This window comes from Vigna unguiculata, chromosome 11 (assembly GCF_004118075.2).
Source record: "Vigna unguiculata cultivar IT97K-499-35 chromosome 11, ASM411807v1, whole genome shotgun sequence".
In the NCBI taxonomy this organism is placed as follows: domain Eukaryota; kingdom Viridiplantae; phylum Streptophyta; class Magnoliopsida; order Fabales; family Fabaceae; genus Vigna; species Vigna unguiculata.
In genome coordinates, this window is record NC_040289.1 from 30,937,477 (window position 1) to 30,963,450 (window position 25,974).

The 25,974-nt window shown below is 29.9% G+C and overlaps 2 protein-coding genes across 6 annotated transcripts; both read left to right on the forward strand.

The window, feature by feature from the left end:
• The first annotated feature begins 594 nt into the window (after positions 1-594).
• LOC114169511 (protein STRUBBELIG-RECEPTOR FAMILY 3-like) lies at positions 595-7,497 on the forward strand. 5 transcript variants are annotated; one of them, XM_028054686.1, is made up of 17 exons: positions 595-741; positions 1,165-1,422; positions 1,975-2,104; positions 2,206-2,277; positions 2,470-2,535; positions 2,616-2,687; positions 2,766-2,837; positions 2,930-3,001; positions 3,080-3,145; positions 3,305-3,370; positions 3,940-4,361; positions 4,476-4,972; positions 5,591-5,862; positions 6,140-6,278; positions 6,462-6,598; positions 6,684-6,840; positions 6,947-7,497. In XM_028054686.1, the coding sequence occupies exons 2-17, from the start codon at positions 1,302-1,304 to the stop codon at positions 7,043-7,045; spliced, it is 2,460 nt and encodes an 819-aa protein (XP_027910487.1). In that variant the 5' UTR covers positions 595-741; positions 1,165-1,301; the 3' UTR covers positions 7,046-7,497. The 5 variants fall into 5 exon arrangements, with proteins under 5 accessions (XP_027910487.1, XP_027910489.1, XP_027910488.1 ...); XM_028054688.1 differs by lacking the exon at positions 595-741 and adding an exon at positions 786-906; XM_028054687.1 differs by lacking the exon at positions 595-741 and adding an exon at positions 789-993.
• A 9,139-nt stretch (positions 7,498-16,636) lies between these two features.
• Positions 16,637-23,954, forward strand: LOC114170443 (secretory carrier-associated membrane protein 1-like). The gene is made up of 13 exons (XM_028055918.1): positions 16,637-16,903; positions 18,168-18,224; positions 19,755-19,856; positions 19,952-20,014; positions 20,378-20,411; positions 20,490-20,612; positions 21,995-22,057; positions 22,134-22,227; positions 22,615-22,660; positions 22,749-22,816; positions 23,100-23,148; positions 23,458-23,523; positions 23,617-23,954. The coding sequence occupies exons 1-13, from the start codon at positions 16,844-16,846 to the stop codon at positions 23,701-23,703; spliced, it is 912 nt and encodes a 303-aa protein (XP_027911719.1). The 5' UTR covers positions 16,637-16,843; the 3' UTR covers positions 23,704-23,954.
• Positions 23,955-25,974: the final 2,020 nt, after the last annotated feature.

A 25,974-nucleotide genomic window follows, 5' to 3' on the forward strand; every position in this document is an offset into this window, starting at 1 on the left:
CCATTTTATACTTTTTAAAGTTATTCTAAAATAATGTTGGACAACATTCATCGTTGCATAAGTAAATCACATATCAAATTAAATTATTCATTGAACATGTAATAAATGGTTGTTTTAATTTAATTAACTGCTTTTAAATTTAATCCTAAATATATCACTGAATTAAATAAATTGTTTTCAAGAACTGAATTAAATATTTTAAACAAACTTTCATAGACACAAATTACAATAAAAAACTATATCTCTTGGGAACGACAATAATAAAAGATATTTATAATTGTGACAATAATTTATTATTTTATTTATTGGGAGAATATATGCTAATTTGAAGAAGCAACTGACCCTGGTCTTTCAAAGCAGATAAAAAGGTTGGAATCAAATTACTTTTCTTCAAAAGAATTGATATATTCCATGGTTTTTGCAAGAAATGAAAATTGAAATTACAATAATCTTAAATTTTAATTATTCAGAAAATGGAGAGAGAGAAAAGAGAGTGCACGCGCCAAGGCGTAGAGCGTGGAAAGATAACTCTGGCTTTCTGAAAACTTTACAGAGTGGATATATATGACTTGACTTCATTTTTAGCACAACCTTTTCCTTTGTTTTATAGAAGTGAGAAAAACAGAACAGTGAGACAGAGAAGAGAGAGAGAGTTTCAGACCAAGCTCTTAGCTTCGTCATTGTACCTTTCCAAATTTGCCTTTGCCTTTTTCCTTGTTCCCAGCTCCTTCTTTTACAAAGGTTAGGGTTTTACGCAAGTTTCAACTACTTAACAATAATTATCAGTTTATTATTATACGCCAAATTCCCCTTTTTGATGCAATGCCTTGTGTGTGCTTACGTTCCCTTCCTTTTCATCACTCTTACACGCCAAGTTTGTTTCTCTTCACCACTCCTCCAACAATTGTAACTACTTCTTATAGCACAATCTAAAAAACAAATTCTCTGCATTTGCCAACCTTCTTTTGCTCTTCATTTATTTACTTTTTACTAGTGAGTTCGCCTAATTCACTATTTTATTTTATTTTATTTATTTGTCAGGTTTTAATTTTTGTTTCATGTTTAATGCTTCGTGTCAAAGTATGCATTGTTTTTTCTTTTGATCTCGTGGTGTGTTTTGCTTATTTACGGCGTGAATGGATGGGATGTGGACCTTTTTGGTAGGTTTGATTTTTGGATTTGTTGAAGTGGTGATAATAGCTTCAAGGAGTTGACCGGGTTCTTCTTCAGTTAAGAGGATGGTTCTGTGATTGGGTTCACTGAGAGGAGTGTGCTGAAGATTAAGGGTGTGGTGGAGATCAATGGATTGGAAGAGATCTGCTTTGGAGTGCCAGAGAGTAAAGATCTGTGGACAAGTTCTGTTGGGATTCTTGTTGATCTGCACAATTCACACTTCAAGTGCTGTCACCGATCCCACTGATGGTAAGGATTCTTACTCTTTTGGTATATTGAGATTTGGCATTTTGCATGGTCTCCCTAGTGAATGACTGTAGATTCGGTGGTCACACTGGTGTAGTGGACCGTTGATAGTGCAGGCTTCTGGGACTTCTTTTTGTTTTGAATATTGTGTTTTTCAATGGTGGTTGAAGTCTATCTTCTTCTCTGCTATGATGACGATCAAATTGGATTTCATGTGTTCTTAGATGATTCTTTGGGGTTGATATCCTTCTTCCCCTTTAAAACTGAAGTAATTACACTTTGTGTTCCCGTGGCTATTCAGTGTATAGTTAATTGCTATGTTTGAATGTCCCTAATTTAATGTTTAATAATTAGCATTATGTTTAATAATGAACACGATGATTGTAATATTAATGTTTAATAATTGGTCTTTTCGTCTTTAAATGAGCTGAATGGTGAAGTGTGATTCGTGTAGCCAAACAGAATATTTATGAATTATTGTTTCAACATATTTTTGATTTGTCATGTCATATATCTGAAGTCTTTAGGAGTTCTAAAGTTTTCTGATTGTATCAGTTGCTGCAATTAATAGCTTATATGCTGCACTGGGATCCCCTGTTCTTCCTGGGTGGGTTGCTAGTGGAGGAGATCCATGTGGAGAAGGGTGGCAAGGCATTCTGTGTAATGGGTCATTCATACAAAAAATGTATGTTATATTGTTATCACTCTGGCTTCATGTTGATATGTTGATTAGAATCTGAACAAAATAGATAATCACAAGTTTTCTTATCATCTTATATATCACAGAGTTCTAAATGGTGCAAATTTGGGAGGAGAACTGGGAGATAAACTATCAACTTTTGTTTCAATCTCAGTAATGTAAACATAACTCTCTCTCTCTCTCTCTCTCGTTCTTCATTTATCTGTGTAGATGCACATATGCATGAACGTGTACATGTTTGCGCATCTATTGCTTTTTCCTGCTCATGTATTTCTGTGGTCATTCTTCTTGTAGTACATATAAATTTCTTTTGCATCCTCTTTACTTTTTGCTATGTATTTTGGAGGTAGTGATCTAAGCAACAACAACATTGGAGGAAATATTCCATCCAGTTTGCCAGTTACCATGAGAAACTTGTATGTAATAAATAACCCAACTCTGATACTAGCTATTACCAACAATTTGTGCAAAAAGGCGTGATGGATTGTATTTTCAGTTTTCTTTCAGCCAACCAGTTTACTGGAAGTATTCCAACCTCTTTATCCACTTTGGCTGGACTGACAGACATGTGAGTTTGTTGCTTCTCCTGTTTTATATTAAGTTTTATGCAAGTTCATTCAATTTATATTGAGTTATCTCCTTTCAGGTCTCTTAACAACAATTTCTTAACTGGAGAAATACCAGATGCTTTTCAGTCACTTACGCAATTGATCAATCTGTATGACCCCATTTAATTTAGCTCTTTTGGATGAAGATTCTTTGCTTCCTTATATATTAAAATATTTGATTGAGGCATTACCTATTGTGCAGTGATTTATCTCATAATAATTTGAGTGGGGCATTGCCTTCTTCTATGGATAACTTGTCATCTCTGACCACCCTGTTAGTATTTTGTCTTAGCAAGATCAAATTATGACTTATTTTTTGTGCCAAGCAAACTCACTATTTCCTTGTTGGCAGACGCTTACAAAACAATCAATTATCTGGGACACTTGATGTCTTACAAGACCTTCCTCTGAAAGATTTGTACTTCTCTTAACCATGTCTCTTGCTATTTAGTTTATAAAGTTGTTTTAATTTTGGATTTGATTCCTTTTAAAATGTGTATAGGGTTAGATGCTATCTTTCTGATTTTAGTACTACTTGATTCTCTGAAATTTATGCTTTTCTACCCTTTTTGAGCAGGAATATTGAGAACAACCAGTTTGCTGGCCCAATACCTCCAAAGTTGCTAAGCATCCCAGCCTTCAGGTGAAAGTCTTAAAAAATCAAGAACTTTATGTATTTTGCTTCTTTATGCTTAAATGGGATGATACCTTGAATTAGTAAATGGGAAGATGAAGATGGAAGTAGGTGGTTCAGCTTTTCTCTAGTTAAGTGGCCAGGAAAAGTAAACACATTATCTATGATTAGTCTCAAGAGTCAATGTTACACACCATTTCCAATTTGTAATAGTTACTGTGCATTAAGTAAGATGCACTTGTGTTGCGCTCAGATTGGTTATTATGGGGGCATTACCTTGAGTGGGGTATACTGTTTGTGATTCTGGATCATTTAAATGACATAAGATGTGAGTAGTTTAAGTTGTACTGAAAGTAATACTTGGGGGTTAGCAATAGCAGGACTTAACGTTTTGTTTTGGCTTATCATATCCGGCTATCCTGTAGCTTGCTATTTTTTCTTTGACTGTGAGGTGTTTGTTTCTTGCTTGATATTTATTCTATTATTTATTGATTTTGGTCCCCTCAGAATTTGGATTTTGAAGTATATATATTTATTTTGTAGCTTTAGATTTTAAAGGTGATATATTTGTTATTTAGGCAAGCTGGAAACCCATTTAATGTTAATGGTACAACAACAACTCCGGCTTCTTCACCTCGCTCCCCAGCAATAGCACCACCAGGAACTCCTATTTCTGGGACACCACCGGGAACTCCCATCTCTGGGTCACCACCATCTTCTGGCCGTGTACCTACTAAACAGGCCGATGGACCAGCTGCAGCAAATGAATCGCACACTGGGAAATCCAAAAATTCCACAAAAAGGGTGGTTTGGATATCTATTGGTAGTGTGTTGGGGTTCATTATTTTGTTACTAGGATTCATTCTCTTTATTCCAAGATGCAGCAGAAGAGAACGGGATGGCAGAAGGTCCAAGCATCAAATTGGTGCGTATGGGGCTGAAAGGGAAATGCCCAGGGGTAATGGGAGTTCAGTCCAACCACCTAGTCAAATTGAAAAAGGTAAATAAATATATCCAGTCCTTCATTTTTTTTTATCTAACTTTTAATTACTCATTGGAATGATTATCCAATTCAAACCTTTTAATTTTAAACAATTATCATTTATTAAATCAGTACCAGTAGGGGATGTTCCCAGGCCAAAAGAGGAACGTCAGGTAGAGAATAGGACAGTCTGGGCTAATCCAAGGCCAAAAGAAGGTCGTCAGGCAGAGATCAGGACAGTCTCGGCTATTCCAAATCCACATACAAATCCACGGAGTGAGCAAGAGAAGGATGTGCAAAGAATGGCAACAATACCAAACCCAGGCGATCATGAGATAGATATTAGTACACTAGAAGTATATTCAATGCCTCCTCCCCCTCCACCCCCACCACCTCCTCCACCACCACCTCCACCTCCACCTCCTACTACTGAGAAGGTGACTGTTGAGCCAGCCACATCGCGCAGAGCAACAAATGTCACTACGCACAAAAAAAGTTCAGTTCCTACTTTTACAAAGTTTTTTGGTATTGCATCCCTTCAACAGTATACAAATAGCTTTTCTCAAGAAAATCTTATAGGAGGAGGCATGCTTGGTAATGTGTATAGAGCTGAGCTTCCTAATGGCAAGGTAGCATTGTTGCTTATCAATTACATTGAATATGTCATATGTTTCTTGACTTTTATCACCTTTGAATTTGCAATAATGCTACGTTTCTCTTGTTGATACTTTGTCCTTTTCATTAGCAGTTTCTCGAATGGTTTTGTAGTTGAACAGACATTGTCTTCGCGTTTGTTCTTGTTTCAACATTTCTAGCCTGATGTCAAAATATAGTGTAGTATGCAATTTTTATTAATGCTGTTTGTGGTTTCTTTTCTGATGGTTGTTCTTGCATGGTGATGTGAATTTTACACACTTAGACTTTCTTATTTTAAAAATCTTAAACAAGCACTACTCTTCCTGGAGATGCAATTGCGGTATATGTATTGACGGCTCCCTCTCTTGCTAACGCAATTACTTGTTTCTGTTACATCCATGATTCTTGAACTACGTTCAACGGTATAAGATTGTTTATTCAATATTTTTTGAAGTTTTTTCTTGGATGACATGGTAAATGGCTAAATGCATATATTGATCAATCATAGTTTTAACTACTGATATCTGTTTTCCTTACTCAATAAAATAATCTTTGTGTTATCACTTCATTGCATGCATATCTGACACTTGACTTCCTTTATAAATTGTTAGTTTCTTGCTGTAAAGAAACTGGACAAGAGAGCTTCAGATAACCAGAAGGATGAGGAATTTCTTGAATTGATTAATAGTATTGACAGAATTAGGCATGCAAATGTTGTTGAGCTTGTTGGATACTGTTCCGAGCATGGTCAGAGGCTTCTTATATATGAGTACTGCAGTAATGGGTCACTGTATGATGCGCTCCACTCAGACGATGACTTCAAAACAACACTCTCATGGAATACTCGAATTCGAATAGCTCTTGGGGCAGCCAGAGCCTTAGAGTAAGTCAAGTAGCTATTATCGTGAAGAAAATATTTGCTCAAGCTTGTTATTTTAGCTTATGATAGGTTCAAAGGTTTTTGTTTGTAGCTGACCAAATCATTGTTTGTCAAACTTAGAAATCTCATATTCAGTCTCTTTAGAGAGCTATAGGATTTTCTATAATTTATGCAAAAACGTATTTGGATGCTGTGTGGTGGGAACTTATTTTTTAAACTTATGTTTTATGATACAAAATTTGATGTTCTGAATATAATATTTTTCTTGTCCTTCAACAAGATATCTGCATGAGTTATGTCAGCCACCTGTAGTACACAGAAATTTGAAGTCTGCCAATATTCTACTTGATGATGATCTATCCGTGCGGGTCTCTGATTGTGGTTTAGCTCCATTAATAGCGTCAGGAGCAGTCAGTCAGGTAAGATAGCATTTGATATTGTAAAAGTTTTTTCAACACAACGAGGGACATGATAAACATTTTACTAGGTTGATGTACTTCATGCTACTGAAGGAAGATTTCTTCTTAAATAGCTTGTCATTAAATAAGCATGTCAATGCCGTTTGCATGATATAAGTGTGTTCGTATTCTGTGTATTGTTAGCTCTCGGGGAACCTGTTAACTGCTTATGGCTATGGAGCTCCTGAATTTGAGTCTGGAATATACACATATCAAAGTGACGTGTACAGCTTTGGAGTGATCATGTTAGAACTTTTGACTGGCCGTCGGTCCCACGACAGGTTAGAATGACGACATCGTAATCAAAGTACTTCAGTCATATGTTTAACTTTCTTGCTCAGTTATTGTTTGGAACATCCTCCACAGGACACGTCCCCGGGGTGAGCAATTTCTGGCCAGATGGGCAGTTCCCCAACTTCATGATATTGAAGCCTTATCGAACATGGTTGATCCTGCTTTGAATGGAAATTACCCAGCAAAATCATTGTCAAATTTTGCAGACATTATCTCTAGATGCCTTCAGGTGATTGATTATCTACGTGAAGTTTAAGTTCCAGTTATTGTTAGCTTATTTATTTCATCTTTATTCTATGGAATTAATTTTTTTCCTTGAATGTAATGTAATGCAGTCCGAGCCAGAATTTAGGCCAGCAATGTCCGAGGTTGTCTTATACTTACTAAATATGATAAAGAAGGAGTCTCAGCAAGGTGAATCAAATGAAAAATGAGAATGGTGATGACATTTGTTTGTGAATTAATCATAATGTGCAGAGAATCACTTGATGAATTTCAACTAGTAGAAATTTCATGTCTGAGGAGCCCAATTAGTTGTCTCCATGCTTCATTATTTCCTACTAACCTATTCAACATTCAATGCCAAGTTCTAGCAGGAGTTTTTGTCCTATCAACATAAGAGAATTGAATTGTTGTGATCAACACTTGTATCTGTAGCCATCGTATCTCATAATTTCATAGTTGATTAGACCATTGCCATGTTAGTATTGTAGAGGTGTGCTAACTAACCCATTTATTTCATAATTGTTTCCAAATTGTGGTTTTTAGGTTTTCATCCTTCACAATAAAAATTGTTGATCATTTGTACCAAATCAGATAGGCATTGTAACTTGATATTTATTGTTCTTTGTACACTTCAAAATTATATCTATTGTTTAGTTGTGCTTGTGCTTGTGCCCGTTTGATCTATTGATAGATGAATTGTTACATTTTCTCTTTCAAAGATCACAGTTTATTAATTTTAGGTGCAAAATAATTGTTTTCAAGTTCTTTGAATTTTATTTCTTAGATATCGTTAGGATATCTTTGTTTTCAGGGATTATATATAAGTCATAAGTTTCAAGTTCTGTAGTTTTCTATTAGGGTATTAGAGTATGCTGATATGATATATAATTTAAAATTCCAGATCATGAAAATAAGAAATTATTTTTCTGGCTTAAAAACATTAAAAATGAAATAAAATATTGATTAATTAAAGTTTGGATATTATAAGATTTAATCATTAAATAAAATATTAATTACAGATCTAACATTTTCTATACAACAGAAGCAATGGGATTTGAATCTAGAATTCCATGTAGGATAATTATTAGCCAATTGGATTAATCAAGAGTGTTTTTTCGTCTCGGTCAACACATATTCTTTCTCGTACCTAAGATTTGATATAGGTCATTTTCAAAGTTATCATTATAAATACTTAGACTCAAATGGGTATTAGGTATGCATGGATATTAATTCAAATCATGGCCACTCAAATCAACAAATAAGAGAAGAAAAAGAAAAACCATGTACTTGTAGGAAATTAGATGAAATGCTTCTATATCCTACTTAAAAGGTCCACAACATTACACCTCATACAAAGTTATTTGTCTAATCGGGCAAGTTTTATATGTGGCTCATGTTAAGTGTATACTCTTTAGGCTGAGTATTAAAAATGTTTATGAATAATAGTATGTTAGTAAGTGATAATAGTGTAATGATATTAAGTTAATATATAAAGTAAATTTATATTTATTAAAAATAAAGTGAAATAAACAGAGAAATTAATTATTGATGAATAAAAAAAAAGATAAACAATTTTATAGAAAATAGATAAAATTAACCGTTAATTTTAAAAATTTAATAAATAATTATATTGTGAAGGATAGAATTGATATTATAAAATGTGGACACAAAAGAGAGAATCTTCTTTATATTCTTAATATATTAATTAATAATTAATAACTAGCATAAACACATACGTTATCGCGCTTGTGTGTACATATTTTTGAAATATGAATGATATTATATTAGTAGATGATAACAGTATAATATTATTAAGTTAATATATAAAATAAATGTATATTTATTAAAAATAAAATGAAATGAATAGAGAATAATTATTGATGAATAAAAAAAAGAAAAAAGAAAAACCGTTTTATAAAAAATAGGTAAAAGTAACCATTAATTTTAAAAGATTTAATAAATAATTATATTATAAAGGGTATAATTGGTATTATGAAATGTGAACACAAAAGAGGGAATCATCTTTATATATTGTTATAGATTATAGATGATTTGTGTTTCAAGAGAAGTATTGATGAAACATAATAACACTGCATCAATTCAACACCTTAACACAATGACTATATAAATATTTTTCTTTGACGTTAAATTTTTTTTATTTCTACCCAATGTGAAATTTACTCTCACGTTAAAGAATATAAAAAATTTTAATCCTCAATAAAAAAAATAATAGAGGTTAAATTAAAAGTATCTAAGACTTAAAACTTTATTAAACCTAGAATTAACTATACTTTGTATGTGTTAAGTAACATAAACATGATTAAAGATATTAACTTTTAAAGTTAATCACTAATATAAAACTAAGTCATTTTCCCTTCTATGATACATTTAAGTGTGTAATGCTTCTTGTTTGGCCTCTAAAAATATCAAAATTAAAATTACTTCTTAAAAACACGAATCATTGACACCTTAATTCTTGGATAGATGAAAGCTAATCAATAAATATTGTTGAATACATCAAACTTCAAACTTTTATTAAAGAGAGAAAGATCTTTCAAATAATTTTCTTACAAGTTCAGGCTTGCCTCCACCCACAAATTTGATATACTATTACAATTAACTTCTTGATCTTTGGTTGTGACCGACAAAATTGTATGACTTCGGCTTTTAAATCTTTACTATTCAGTGTGACCCACAAATTTAAGAGTTTTTGCTTTATAATCTTTACTATATTCTTGTCCATTTTATGCCTAACACTTCTTATTGGTTCATCCATATTGTCTTATTGGCAGTTTCCGTCATTCTAACATATCTTCATTATCATGATAAGGATTTGACTATGATGTGCTTTCTCCATATTCTTTTGTTGCACTTTTATCTTTTATTGATCTAGCCTTCTACATTTGTTCTTCAAATTCTTCAACAAAAGTGGTTGAAACTAATTATGTGATTATTTTTTATTTTTCTACTAAGAAGAGTTTTTCAGAGCTTTTGTCTACTGAAGAAGATCAGAGGCTAAAGTTTATTGAAAATTAATTATGAGAATAAATGGATTGGTTATAGATATTTAATCAAATGAAATAAGTTGCTTGCATTATTGAAAATACTTAAGAAACAATGTTAATGATTTATTGTATCATAACGTTATTCAGGCCATGAAACGACGAAATATAATCATATATCCTGAACCCTAAACTAATACTAATTGAGATTGCTTGATATTTAAATAACTTTATGCATTTAGGAGTAACTAAAATACTTAATACAAACGAGAAAAATTAAAATTTGATAAATTTGAATTAACCTATGCAAAATATTTTAAAAAATTAAATAATTTAAAATTGTGTCAATTTAAATCCAATGTATTTAAACATGAAAATTAGAAAGTTCTTAATCAAAACACAGTAAATATTGAATTTTTCAAATTAATTATTTATAGGTTGACACCCACATGAGAGACTACGTGGAAAATGAACTGTTACTTAACATGACAATTAAGCTTAGTTAAGTGTATTAAACCGTTAAAAGAGCAACGTGACAAATACGTTATACCTTTATTATTATTTGGTGGAAAATTGTATGGAAGAGATATATAGAGAGCCACAAATTGACGGAGAAAATTAGGGTTAACTAAAATTTATTTTTCTGTATGCAGTCTTTTCTTTCTCCTTTAATAATTTCTTTTCATTTACTCTTTTGGCCATTTATTTCTCTGCCATTTACTATTACTACAATCTATTCTTCTAGTTTTTTTGCCATTTTGAATCTTAATCAATATACTTGCATTTGCTTAGCTCTCTTTTAACATTTTTTAAAAACTTTTTCCTTTTAAAATCTTAAAAATCTCATTTGGATTATTTTAATTCAGTTTGCCTCTCTTATTTTGATATTTCTTTGAACAAATATGTTGAAAACCCTTAACATTAATGCCTTATATAATGAATGAAATTTATATAAAAAAATAAAAAATGGAACAATTAAATTGTTGGTAATGGAATGTTTTGACATAACATGTCTTGTCTATGTAATCTTAAGCGATTCATAAACACTAATATCTTGTGACCTACAAGAACTTTTCATCAACTTCTCATCTAAAATCATAGTCTAGATGACAATCAATGGAACAAATTGTTCTTATATAGCTAAATATATCTGTAAAAATTTCAACTCCAAGCACAAGGTACTCGTCATCTCCAATGGTACTTGTCCTCTCATAGTCGAATAGGAATTGTGCTTGTAGAACTACAAAAGAAGTTTTGACGCTCAAGTTAGCTAAGTGTGTTAGCAGGTAATCAATGTTGTCATTAATGAACGTAATAGTTACCTCATAGATTGTGTTAGCCTAGTCCACATGACTAATTACTTGGATTAGTTTTTAGCTGATTAATCTATTTATTCATAATTTTAAGCCAATCGACTTAGTCAATGTTTTCCATATGTCGATCTTGGTTGACCGACATGAATTTGATCAAGCCGATGTGGTGCTCACTTTGATCATGAGTGTTAAGTATAAATAGGCTTGAGTTACCAAGATTCAGACGAGTATGATACACAAACAAATGTGTTATACACTTATACATAACATTTATTAATTTAAAAATAACTTAATTTCATCATATAAATGTCAAATTAAAAAAGGAATTTGATTCATTAGTAAGATTTCTAACTTGAGCTATAACTTGAGTTATAATGTAGCTTAAGCAAGAGTATATTAGATTTATTTTGTCTTATTTTTGTGTTGTCGGGAATATCTTCTTTAAACGAAAATAAGCATGAGAGAAAATGTTAGATTTGTTTGAGTAAAAATCTCTTGCTTAAATGAAAATATTTAGCTTAAATATAAATCTCTTATTTTTACAAAAAATACCAATAACTCATAGCACCACCAAAACTAAAAATCAATATTTAACCAAGTATAATTTGTTTAACATATATTCAACGAGCATCATTCCAAAGATATAGTATACTTGTTTAGCATATTATAATAACACTAATACAAGATTTCTAATTCGATACTCTAGTTCCAAAATGGTTACTTCCATAATCAAGATCAGAACAAAAGTAATATTCTATATTCATCTCAACCCATACATGTACAATCATACAATGTCATCAAACTGAAAATGTCTAAACCAAAATGACATAATATTGATTCTCATATACACTTGTTTTACATGACATTATGGATACACAACTTCTATTTCCAATTGATCACTCCAAAACTCAAGTTCAAACAAAAATAAATACATCATGCATGCCTTTATTTTCTAACTCAATGTTATACTTTTCCTTTTTAACAACAAACAATATTAGCAAATTCTCATTCACACTCCTACAAACAATTCCAACTCAACTAAAATGAAGTTAATTAAGTTAACTCAACTTAGTTGAAATTATAATTCTAAATAAAGCTCCAACAATGCACGACTTAATACAAGAAACTTAACCTTGTTTATTAAAAAATTTAATCGTTAAAAAAATAAATTATTATAATACTAAATTAATAAATTAACAAAGATGTTGGGAATAGTCCAAGTGTGAGTCAAAAGTCCCACATTGGATAGAAAAGACAAAGTTAAACACTATATAAGAATAAAGACCCATAACAACATTGCGTTAAGATTTTGGTGTAAAAGTGGTGCCTAAGGTCTTATATGTGTAAGACTAATGTTATATAAGCATATAAAATCACAATCTCTCAATAACCATGTCTATAACCATAACCATATATATGATGAAATATATATAACCCATCTCTATTCATCAAATTATATATACAAATGCACATTTCTAGACATATAAACCACCTTATAGACAATCAACTCGAAAGAAAGAAGAACAAAGAAAAATTTACTCTAAAAATAAAATTAATAAGTAGCATTCTCTTTTATGCTAATGTGACTAGGACGAATCAAATCCTTAACAATTTAAATAACTTTATTTTTTTGTTTATAATTTTTTTAACATGATTAAAACATTCATATTTTATTTTATTTAAACTATTTTTACTCATAGACCAATTTAACTCGAATGTTTGTTTACTAGGTTAAATTGAATCAAGAGTCGTAATCCACATTTAAGTTAGTTATTTTAAATACTTTTTTTTCACATATGAAAGGTGAAAATATATGAGGTCTATGTGAAAATCACACTTGATGAAATAAATAAACAAGAAAACAATAATAAAAAATTGAAATATTTGAATGAATTGGTTGAACGGAAACACTTGTAAATATAATTAATGATATTATTATTATTATATAGAAACAGTTATTAGATGTTATATTTAAGTGAGTAATTTGAAGGACATCACATTGATTAAAGTTTAACCTAGATTTCACTATCAAAAGCAAATTTGGCTGATGGTTGCTGCAATGTGTTGGATGATTAAATATTGAGATAAATAATTTGAACTACGTGACGTATCGTGTTAAATCGAATTGACAGGTCCTAATGCACCCAAAGAGAAATCTTACTATTTGTGTTCATCACTTTCTGATGAAATGCAAGAGTTTTCATTTTTTATTTTTTAGTGGCTAATTCATCACCATACAAGCCAAAAAGTTAACCTTAGTTAAACAAATCTCAGGTGAAGTATATGCATTTCATTTTCAATGCTTTTTTTTAGAACATTTTGCACCCAAAATTTCCGTTTTTGACAAATTATACATCTTTCATGGTTTGGCTTTTGACCCTAATAAATAAAATTTATATGGGACAATATCTTGTATGAAATTAAGTCTAACATGTCAATACAAAAAGTTTAAGTATAATATATTAATAATAAAAAAAATGACAACTTTACCAAACTATAAAATATTACACATTCTAACTTAAAGTAATAATATTAAATTTAGATATAAATTATGTGAATTTGCTAAATACTATAAAAAATATATTAATAATTAAGTTTTTTTTATTATGAAAATTCCATAGTAATAAATCATAAATATTTTATATAATAAAGTAAAGAAATTACTTTCAAAATACATTGAGACAAAATAATTCTACCACTCTTCTTTTCTATTTCGTATTCTTCGTGTTCATTCTACTTAATGTAATATCAAATTTCACTTTAAATCCTAACAATCTCAGGTTACTTAAAACATTTGTCAGAAAATTTTTCAACAAAAAAAAAATCTTAATACTGGATTCAATCACTCATTGTGTTCGATACATGTTCATAGTACTATTTTATTAAATTTTTCAGTGAAAAAAAATCTAGAAATTTAGTATCATTGAATCATAAACAACACTTTTAATTCAAAATCTTAAAATTTAAAATAACACTGTGTGAATCTTATTTCTTATATAGTCTTCTTGATACTCATTCATTCTTAATATGAAACCAATTTACCCTTAAAATCCTAACATTAATAAAGATATGTCTAAATTAAACATGACTTTTTATAACAAAAAATGTAAGTCATTCAAACTAAAATAATCATGAATTTTAAATGAAGACTATTAGAACTGATTTTAAAAATCAAAATTCGTGAATAAATTTTTTAGGACTAATTATGTTCAACCTTAACGAGTCCAATATTATTTGCACTAACAATATATTAGTATATTTTAATACTCATACTTTTTTTGTTTTATTTTTGAATTATTCTTAAATCTTTTTTAACCTTGAAAATAGTTTTATGTAATTATGTCGAGTTTATATTATATATACCAGAAGCGGATCTTGATCTGCAGGGACTATGACCCCCCAAAAAAATATTATTTTTTAAATTAAGATGTAATATATTTTATTTATGAAAATTAAATTATAATTTTTTTTATTTTTTTATAAATTATAATATTTAATGTTAATAAATAATAAAATATAAAATTAAGTAATAAAGAATAAACAAATTTATAAAAATATTTTGTATGTTTTTTTTATTATGATTTGATTATATATTATATTTATCTTCTATTTTTGTATGTGATTTTTTTGTTTGTAAAAAAAATTAAGTTAGATAGACATAAATTATTTTTTTTATTCTAATTTCTCATATATTATAATAAAAATATAACTTTCTCTTGTAGAGAAATTTTAGTTCAGTATTTTTTTTATCTTATGAGTTTTTTATATGTATTATATATTTTTTCACAACCGTTTTGTGACGTGATTATTATAGATTTTTTTCTTTTAATAATTACATCTCTTAATTTTATATTAAATTTTGATAAATTATTTTTTTATTGTTTTTAATAGGTATATAGATGAACAATAAAAAATAGATTATTGTTTAGGAATGATAAGAGAAGATACAATAAAGATGAAAACAAAATACATTTTACTTCACACATTTTGAATTCTTCACATACTTTAAAAAGATAATACTAATGATTCAATTTTTGAATTATGGAGAACCTTTTTTAGAATTCAAATAATTATATTTGTAAGAGAGGAGTTTAGTATTAACCCCTTGGGAGATATATGAATTTTAATTTTGAATTAGAAGGAACATTTTCTAGAATTCAAAAAATTATAGTGTAAGATAGGAGTTTCATATTAACTCTTTGGGAGAGAAAACAAGATAGATTTTACTTCACATATTTTGAATATTTCACATACTTTAAAAGATAATACTAAAAATTCAATTTTTGAATTAAAGAGAACATTTGTTAGAATTCAAAGAATTATAGTTGTAAGAGAAGTGTTTAGTATTAACCATTTGGGAGATATATGAATTTTAATTTAGGATAGAGAAAACCTTTTTTAGAATTTAAATAATTATAATTGTAAGAGAGAAGTTTTACAACAACTATTTAAGAGATATATAAATTTTAGATATATTATTTTGATCCCTCCAAATTTTAAGACTTGAGATCCGCCATATGATATATACCTATTTCTTTTTCTTTTCTTTAGAGTAAAACACGAATTAGTTTAAACAAATTCTTACAATAAAATATTTTCTTTCATGAGATCAAGTATAAATTCGAAACAAACAGATTCAATCCTCTAGTTCATCCAATTAATTCTTAAACCTTGTGTCACTTTTATAAATAAATATCTTAAATTTTGTCTCAATTAATTCTTAAATTTAACATATGCACACCTAACTGTTAATTCCATCCAATTAATCCTTAAATTTTATTTTTTTTATAATAATATCCTATAATAGATTAAGATTAAACACAATAAATATATATATATATATATATATATATATATATATATAATTCTCAATCGTTCAGTGATTTTATTTAATTTTATAAGCCCTTTTCCGAAAGTAAAGATTAAAAGATACTTACTTTTTTGTTTTCATATAATTTTTTAAATTAATATTTTATTAATTATATGAAAGAATGAAATGCAAGAAAAATGATAATAACCAATTAACATTAAAGTTGAATAAGCTATTAATTTTTCCTTTTCTTAGTATTTTACCTTAATTTTAAGGTAAAATAAAATTTAAACTAACAAAAAAAAGTACGTGAAAAAAATGTTAATTTAAGATAAAATTATAAAGAAGTCTATTTATTTGTACAAAAGATAAATTTAAAACTTAATTAAAGTATAAAATATTAATTTAAAAAAAAAGTATAATTTAAATAAATTAAAGTTCAACGTGTATGTTCCAACAACAAAGTAAAGTTTAAGAAACACTACCGTATATGATAATGATGCCACATAACCACAATTTTTAATAAAAGCTTGTTTTTGATAAAATATTTAAAATCATTTTTTAAAAGGAAATAAAAGACAAAGGTGTTTTCTAAAATACCTATTCGTAAGAATAAAATAACGGATTCCCTGAAAAGAATATTAAAGTAAAGTTTTGTACCAAAAAAAAAAATTAAAAATTAAAAGGTGATGAAGAAGAAGATGGTTTTAAAAGAACGCATGCAGATTTTTCTTTTCGTTTGTGGAGTTTGTCAGAAACAAACAGAATCGGAAAGAGAGGAAGCCGTAGATTACAAGGCTTTCTTCTCTGTCTGTCACTCTCTCACTCTCTCACGCACATTGCACTAACAATCGCATCCATTTCTCTCTTTCGCTCCGATTCATGAGTCGCTACGATCCCAATCCCTTCGAGGAAGAAGAGGTCGAGGTTAATCCCTTTGCGGTTAGTATTCATTTTCCCTAACCTCCTTTCATTCGCTTTTCCACTGCCTAATTCTTTCTTCGCAGTCGCTCTTCGCTATACCTAGATCCGTTTCGTTGCTCCAGATCGTTCCTCAATTCAACGAACGCCTTATGTATCGTTCGGAAATTTTCGGATGTGTTACTACTGATAACTGAACTGCGGAGATATCCAGTGAGAGAGCGAGGGTTGAGTGGATAAGATCTTAGTTTTGCGAAGCATGCGGATCGTGATTTTTATTTAGTTTTAATTTTAGCGGTTTTCGTTTCCATTTTACGATCTGGTTGATGGACCTGTCTTAGGCTGAACGACTTGATTTTTTTTCTTAACGGTGGATTCTTTTTTGGAATGCTGTTGAATTTGTTTGGTTTGGGGATTTGAGAGATCGAACCGTCGCTAACAGTGGTTCTGTCGGGATTAATTTTTGGCCGGCTAAATAATGTAATTGATTTGTAATTATGTTTGCTTATGTGAAACTGTATCGTTTTCCTTCCTGCTGATGTTTCTCCGTTGAAAAATCTAACAATTGTTTTTTATTTGAACTTTACTGTTATCTTTCGAAATAAAAAACAGTTTTGAAATGTATTCATATGATGTTAAATATCTTTTCGGTCAGAAAAAAACCGAGTATATCGGGCCAACAGCTAGATTTGTATAAAAGGAAAATTCGTGCTAAAAAATTAGCGTACCCTGATGGTTTGAAGACTCTTCGCTTTAGGAAGATGTGGAAGAGTCATTGTACGCCGTTTTTTTCCCTAGCCTTGGAAAAATGCTATTTTCGGGTTCAAACGTGATTGACTAGTCACAAAGGGCAACTTCACTGCTGCGTCAAGGCTTGCCCTCACAGCTTAATGTGAGAAAGTCATGAATCTAACTAAGAAAAAAAAAAGCATTTTACCAATTACACTAGTAGTTCTCCCTCGCACAAGATAAAGGATATGTAAATCTCTTGATATCCAGAAAGGCTAAACTCACGTTTTGGGCTGATTCTGTCTTCTTGGGAGGAAACATGCTGTTATTAAGTATTTATTAAGTATTCTCATAATTTTTTTCTATATTATTGAATTATTGATGATTTGTTTAGTGATTGTTAAATGAAACATGTTCTTCTAACTATGCCATGATTGTTGCTTTTGTTGGTTTGAACTTGCAAAAGTGCTACCTCATATACTGAGTTCTTGTAGTCTTGCTTATTTGATTATTAATTTAGAACTGAAGCATTTTGCCTTTTTATTATTGGTATTAGGATGGACATGCTAAAGGAAAAGGGTCAAGTTATGGTGGAGGTGCATTTTATACCACTGTAAGTTTGCCTTTTCCTGTAAACGTGACTGATGCATTTATACACTGTTTTATTAAATATTTTTTAAACAAATAAATGAATCAATGTTTGTTAACTTTTGATATGTATCCTCTGTATTTTAATTGTGCAACAGTGCAAGGGTGATAACTGTCACTGTTGACTTACTGAAGATTTACATGTTGTAGAATACTAAAAAGTTGAAATGGACTCTAGAATTCAGTGATAAGTCTCTTTCATAATGTACAATGTTTTCAAGTGTTTATGATTTCTCACTTAAAAGAATGTTATTATCGGCTAAAACAATGGGATTTGAAGACACTTCTGTGCAATAGGTTGTAAAGTTATACACTAATGGCAACTCTGTTTCTATGGAGCTTTTTAGGGGTATGATGATAGGAACTAATTTCGTGTGGGAGAGGGAAAGAAATATTCAGCCTCATTTGGTTAGTTGTCTGTCAAGATGACTCTTCCATTTAAAGTGGGGAAACTAGGACGTGAAAATTTTGAGATCTTAGTGTTGAACTTCTCGGGGAAAGGGCACGGAGATATTCGCCTTGTTGCATGAAAGTGATGATTTGTGGATGAAGGTTCTAGATTTAAGGATGGGTTTTCGTTTTTGTGAGGAATAGGTGTATCAATAGTATGTAAGGTATAAGAGTCCACTGAATGGGGGGCATTTGAAGATAGTCAGGAGGCTGAAGAGTCATGTTCAGTCATCAGCAATGAAGTAGGAATTGAGGACAGGGTTTACTAACTTGGAAGGGCAGATGTGATATCTATGGAATTTCTTGATTTGAATTGAGATTTGCTAATCTTTTTATAGCCTATGATGAGGACTATGAAATAGCTAGAGTTTGTGGATAACCATAATGGCCCTATTTCTTCTGTTAGGATCCCCTGATACATTTTGGGTAGCAGAGAAGTCAAAACACAGCTTCTCAGGTCACTCTCTGTAGTCCATTGCTTATTTAATGTAGTAGTTGAGTGAGGGTTTTGTTGAGGTGGAGACGGGAAAGAATTTGTTCCGTACAAAGTTTGCATTAGGGGCTAAGAAGCAAAGTTTTCCCGGCTTCCTTGGAAGGTATCTTAAAGTGTTCTTGGTTGGCCTAGACTTTTTCCCTGTTTTGATTGCAAAGTAGGTCATACAAGTCTACAACCAAATGATCAAGTGTTAAATTTTGGGCGGACTTACTAATAGAATATGTTATGGTGTTTTTTGTTATGAAATTTGGGAACCAGTTTGTGGTAGTACACTGCTATTATATTATGGTTTTCATTTTTGGTATTTTGTCTGTATCTTTTCCTTTTCCATTTGGGGGGATCACTTAATGTAGATTGATGCAAAACTATTATATGATGTTCTTTTCTGATAATTTGTCAGCAGGATTATTTTGTGTCCTTTTTATTCCTACGGTCTCTTTGAGGCTCATTTTCTAAAAATTCTGTGTTTCCGTTTAAACATAATATGTAAAAGGAAGAGGAAAAAAAGTCTTTGTATTAACTTTGTACATTCTTTTTCTAAATTTACAGAATTCTGGAAGTGTTCCCGCTGCAAACTCAAAGCTCTCTCCCCTTCCTCCAGAGCCTTATGATCGTGGAGCAAATATTGACATCCCCCTTGATAGCTCCAAGGTAGGGTGATTATGAAAATTTTGAAATATATATCAAAACCATGTTCCTCAATGTTATTGTAGACTATAGATTTAATTTGCACTTCCTAACTTTAGGACATCAAATCAAAGGAGAAGGAACTTCAAGCTAGAGAAGCTGACTTGAAAAGAAGGGAACAGGTGATTCATCTTGTTTTCTCATCTGATATCTTTAAGACCAAGTACACAACGTACTTGAGTTAAAAACTTGGTTTGTCAGATTCAATATTATATTTGTTATATTATATACATGCAAAAATATATGATGAATCTATAGACTCTAAGTTAGCATCAGGGACTTAATTGATAGGAAGGGCAACTTAGGTCAATTATGTTATCAGTGGCCATTTTTTCTTATTTTTAGTGTTAGTATTTGTTTGTCGACCTTCTGTTGAGAATCTTATTCAGTACATTAATTAACCTTGTTATGAATTTGACTTAGCCATTATGCTATAATAGTTTTTGCTGTAATCTAGAAATTGATTCTCTTGTAATGCTCTGTAGGAACTAAAACGAAGGGAAGATGCCATAGCACGAGGTACTTTGGTTCATCTATTCTTATTAAAATCAGTTGGAGTGTTTATTTTAGTGTTTTAACTTCTTCTTTTACTTGCAGCTGGAATAGTTATAGAGGAGAAAAATTGGCCACCTTTTTTCCCCATCATTCATCATGACATTGGAAAGGAAATACCAATACATCTTCAAAGGACCCAATACATTGCATTTTCGACATGGTTGGGTATGTTGAATTCCAGAACTGTCTTCTAGAATGTGTGAAGTCATATTGCTACTCACTTGATGACATGTAATTCAGTTCTAGGTAAAATAGGCATTGGCATATAGCTAGTGCAATCAATTGCATCAATTTCTAAATGAATTATCTTATCACAGAAATTATTGAAATTGTTAAGCATTCCTTGTCTGCCGCACTGATGGACATTTCAAGAGATCAGTATGGTTTAAAATTCATATATATTTCATCTTGAAAGGAGTTTTACTTTAGTAGATTTTGTCTTCTCAAAATACTATAGTCTTGTGTATATTTTGTTTCTTTTTATTCAGTTAATTTGTTGTTTTTTTAACTCGGTTAATAATTTGTTCCAATGATTCACAACAAAATTAAAGACCCTTTGGAAACTCATGGTTAATGTTGCAATAATATATAAATAAAGTACAAGATATGGTTTATGTCCACTAACATTTCATTTCTTTCTTTTTCTTTTAGTGGGGAGATGTACGCTTCTATCTTCCCCTGTTCAACCTATAAAACCTCGAAAGTGTCCCTCCACCATTTCACTTGAAATGTATATCACTATGATATTTTAGATAATCTCTTAGAAGTGGTTTCCACAGGTTTCATAATTTTTTTAATTAGAATCAGTGTTATTGAAAAATGGCCATGGCAGATTTGATGGGCAGACTTTTCATAGGCTGTCACAACATGACTGTGGATTGTGTTTTCTGTGATGGCACTTAGTCCCCATCTTGGGTTCAGAGCGGCCATGGCAATCCTGTGCTACATAGAAAGAAGCCTTTGGTCAGCACGACCTGTCTCAGGGTGTGTAAACCCTGATTTTCTCTTCTCTTTGGTTTATTCTGGGTTATACACCTGACCCAATGCATTAGTCCGCCCAGTTTCTTTTTATTATTTGAAAAAGTTTGGGTTGCCAAATGAAAAAGTAGAAACATAACCTACCCCTATGACACCCTATGCTGCCAACACACTGCCGCCATCCACTACAAGGTCATCTTGTTTCTCTATCTTCTATTTCTTCTTTGTTTAGTGGCATCACCCTTCTCCATTTTCTTTATTTCTTTTTCTATTCTACTCATGCTTATTCTCTGTACATCTGGGACACTTGATCACCTATTTTCCAGCAATCTCAATGACAACTGTTATTTTAAGCTGTATGTTTTGTCATTATTTAATCTCTTGAACTGAACTTAGTGGTGTTTTGATTTGATTTTATTGTTATTTGAATTTTTAGACTTGCTATTGTTATTAATTATATGGTAATGTCTTCCATTATTTTTGCTTTACAGTTGTATTTCTGCATTTTTAATTATCTATATGTATTTACTTCGTGAGGCTTAGCTTTTTCAACTTTGTAATATCTGCAGGTTTGGTTCTGTGTCTTGTATGGAATATTGTGGCAGTTACTACTGCTTGGATCAAAGGAGAAGGTTTGTACTGCAACTGGATATTGATGCATCAATCTTGTTTAGTCATGCTTAATTTACAACTTGTCTCTCCTTGTAGGTCCAACCATCTGGTTTCTTGCGATTATATATTGTATTTCTGGTGTTCCAGGATCCTATGTGTTGTGGTATCGCCCTCTTTATCGTGCTATGAGGTAGTGTTAGATTATATTTATGCAATTTCTGCAGTTTAAAGTAGGGATGTGTGTTAAAGAAGTTTTTGAGCCTATTGGCTAAACTGAAAAAATAAAAAGGAGGCAGAAGATATCTATGAAGCTAAACTATAGCTGAATTACGAGCATAAATTTTTTATTGCTAGTTTGCGCCTAGGTAATGTGTGGGGGAAATGGTGAGATGGATGGATGAGGCGGGTGGAGTCTGTTGATGCATAACATCTTCCAAATCACATGAAAATTATGGATATGCAAATGCTTATCATGAACAGAAATCACTCTATTTTCTAATTTCTGTTAGTTTATTAGTGATTTTTTGTTTTGTTACAATTTGTTGCTGTTATAATTGTGTGCCATCTTGTGTTACAGGACTGACAGTGCTCTGAAATTTGGCTGGTTTTTCTTGATTTACATGGCAAGTCTTTATGTGTTTTCCTTCTTTAGTCTCGCTAGTTCTATTCTAATTTCGTTACGCGCTCATTTTTTCCCTTTCCCTCTAACAGATTCACATTGGCTTCTGCATTCTCGCTGCAGTTGCTCCACCAATTATCTTCAAAGGAAAATCTCTGACGTTAGTGTCCTAATTTTCAATCTACGGGATAATTTTTTCAAACAGATTTTCTTCTGTAACTAGTGTTTTACTGATATGATCTTCTGGAAGCAAGGGAATCGCTAAGGATGACTTTAGCGTCTCGAGCTTATTAATTTCCCGTGTGGTGTTTCATCCATATACTATATCTTAATCATCAATAAATTCTGATGACCTTGTTGTGGATCATTAGTGTGACAAATACATTTATTATTCTTATTCCACTTCTACTCATACTAATGGTTACATTTTATGATGTGGGCAGGGGTATTTTGGCTGCGATTGACGTCTTGGGCGATAATGCATTGGTTGGGGTACGTTTCATTTGTATACATATTTGGACAAACTTTTGCAGAAATATTTTTACAAGGAAAAAAAATAAGAAGAAAAAGATGAAATGAACTTCTCAATAAACTAAAATTAGTTTATGCATAAATTTAAAATAAGAATTTAGAAAAATTATGTAGAGGTTCTACAATTTTATTCATGCAAAAATTAATTTAAGTTTGCGGAGAAATTCATTTTCTATTCTAAAAGTGTTTATGAAGATGTTTGTCTCCGTACCAGAATGACAAATTTACATGGAAATGGAAATGATGTTTACTTGTGGTGGTGAATTGCAGATATTCTACTTTATTGGGTTCGGATTTTTCTGTCTTGAGTCGGTGCTGAGCATCTGGGTTATACAGGTTTTTATCATATTATGACGTCAACTTGGTATTGCGTTGAAGTTACTTGAGATATTATTTGTTTGACTGTTTGATTTGATATTTGCATTGCAGCAAGTATACATGTATTTCCGCGGCAGTGGCAAGGCTGAAGTTTTGAAACGTGATGCTGCGAGAGGGACAATGATGGCAGCTCTATAACATGGCACCTGCAAATGTTTTCTTCCAGAAAGATTATTTCATAAGTTACCATATCATTACACACTTTTCGCGCTTTGTTTAATACTGGATTTGTTTTTCTAGGCTTTTGACTAGTTTTGAGTCAAACCAAATCATTAAGATAGAAGAAGGTTAGTTGTGCATATATAGAAAAACATTGTTTGAGATAAGTACCTTTACATGTTAGTTATTTCAGCTTTGCTTATATTTTTATTAACAAAATACTCGATCTATTCCTGCGTCTTTCTTCTTGCGTTCGCTTTCACTAAACCATCAATAATTGAATCAACTTATGTAAAAGCTCATCCAGTACAGATATAAGAACAAATTGCGACTTTTAGGGTTCGTACATTTGTTAAAAACATAATTGCTTCCATTTAGTTTTTTATTTGCTTGTTTCAACACTTCAAAGTAATGTGAACAATAACCCAATTAAAATAAGATGTTTTGAATAGCTGTTTTTATGGAAATGGTTTTTCATGCTTGTGTTGGATTCTGATTTTAAACACAATCAATTAGTAGTTATTTTATGAATTTGAATGTTTTTTATTTTCTATAAAGTGAACATTTTTTAATTATATGTTTTTTATGACAATATGTAGATTCTCTTCTACACATTTTATGTTTCTATTTTATCTGTAATCATATTTTAAAAATAAAAAGAGAAAGAATATATAAAAATATTTAAATATATATATATATATATATATATATATATATTCAGTATTTCTATTTATCTTTAATTATATTTTAAAAATAAAAAAAGGAAACAAGGTTAGAATTTATAACTGTTATCAAGAAATTTATTGCTATTTTCGTGTATTTATTAATACAAATGTTATCCTTTTAATTTTGAAACTTGTTTTTTAAAATTCAATAACTACCTGCAAAAAATTTATCTACTTATAATAAAATTATTCATTTTATACTTGCCTTCACTTTTATATATTTTTATAATCTATAACTAATATAAAAAAGAAGATTCATTTTTATAAACGTTAATTTTATTATTTTACCCTTCTAATTTTCGAATTGAATTTCTTAATCAGTAACTATTTCCAAAAAAAAAAAACTACCTATTTTTAATTTATTTATGCTATTATATAAAAGAGATAGTTTCTTTTGGTATACACGTTGTTTTCAGTTTTACCTTTAGGTATTTTTTTTAAATTATGATAATTATTTTACTAATTTTATCTTTTAAATAATTTATTTTTTTACTTTCAACAACTTTTAAATTTAACTACTCTTTCAAAATAGATAAAAAGTTAGGATTAAATATGTATGTTATTTTCCTGTTGACAACAACACGAAAACGTATGAAGTAATATAAATATTCAAATATTAATATAAAAGGTATTCGACACGTTAAATAAAATTAATATAATAAAATAAAAAAAATTATATTCATTAACTATTAAAGTTTGAAATTAAAATGTACCAAAATTTCAAATATATACAAATTTCATTCTCCTTTAAAGATTTATAAAACATTTAAAAATTATTTTAAAAAAATTATCTATAATAAAATTGTAAAAGTTATTCAATTTATTTTTACCGTAACAATAAAAATATATATTTTTTTTAACTTTTTGTTATCAAAAAAAAGGAAACAGACGTATACACATATAGCACATGTGTTTTCACTTTTAAAATTATAAAAACGATTCATTTTATTCTTACTTCCCCATTTATATTTTTGATAAATTTAATAATAAAAATTAATTTTATTTTTTATTATCATAGGATAAAAGTGATATAGTACATATATTTTTTCTAGTAAGATTTAAAAGATTATATTCAATATTTCTATTTTACTCGTACTTATATTTAAAAAGTAAAAAAATAAAAATAAACTATTCAGATTAATTAGTGGAAATATATGTGTATGGTAATAAAAATAATAAAATATATAAATTATTTTTACAATTTTATTATAGATAGATTTATTTATTTTAAAGATGATTTTTTTATTATAGATCATTATTTTAATTTAAAAAAAAAAACACTTAAAGAATACAATTGTTGTAAATTTAAGATATTATAATTTTTATTTATAAAAGTGACTATTTTAGTAACCAATAATTTATAATTTTATAAACTGATTATTACAGTGACTAATTATTTTTGTTTCTAAAATTAAAAAAAAAAATCAATGTTAAAAATATGCAATAATAAAAAACATTAATGTTATATTTCATTACATATAAATAGCGATCTCTTTTAATAATTTTTTTAAATTGTATACAAAAT

What these genes read in the sequence shown, in the direction of transcription:
- LOC114169511 (XM_028054686.1), top strand. Translation starts at nt 1,302, where the DNA reads ATGGATTGGAAGAGATCTGCTTTGGAGTGCCAGAGAGTAAAGATCTGT. An exon ending in GGGTCATTCATACAAAAAAT is followed by an intron (nt 2,105 to 2,205) that starts GTATGTTATATT and finishes TATATATCACAG; the next exon opens with AGTTCTAAATGGTGCAAATT. An exon ending in CCAGTTACCATGAGAAACTT is followed by an intron (nt 2,536 to 2,615) that starts GTATGTAATAAA and finishes TTGTATTTTCAG; the next exon opens with TTTTCTTTCAGCCAACCAGT.
- LOC114170443 (XM_028055918.1), top strand. Translation starts at nt 16,844, where the DNA reads ATGAGTCGCTACGATCCCAATCCCTTCGAGGAAGAAGAGGTCGAGGTT. An exon ending in TCGAGGTTAATCCCTTTGCG is followed by an intron (nt 16,904 to 18,167) that starts GTTAGTATTCAT and finishes TATTGGTATTAG; the next exon opens with GATGGACATGCTAAAGGAAA. An exon ending in TGCTTGGATCAAAGGAGAAG is followed by an intron (nt 22,058 to 22,133) that starts GTTTGTACTGCA and finishes CTCTCCTTGTAG; the next exon opens with GTCCAACCATCTGGTTTCTT.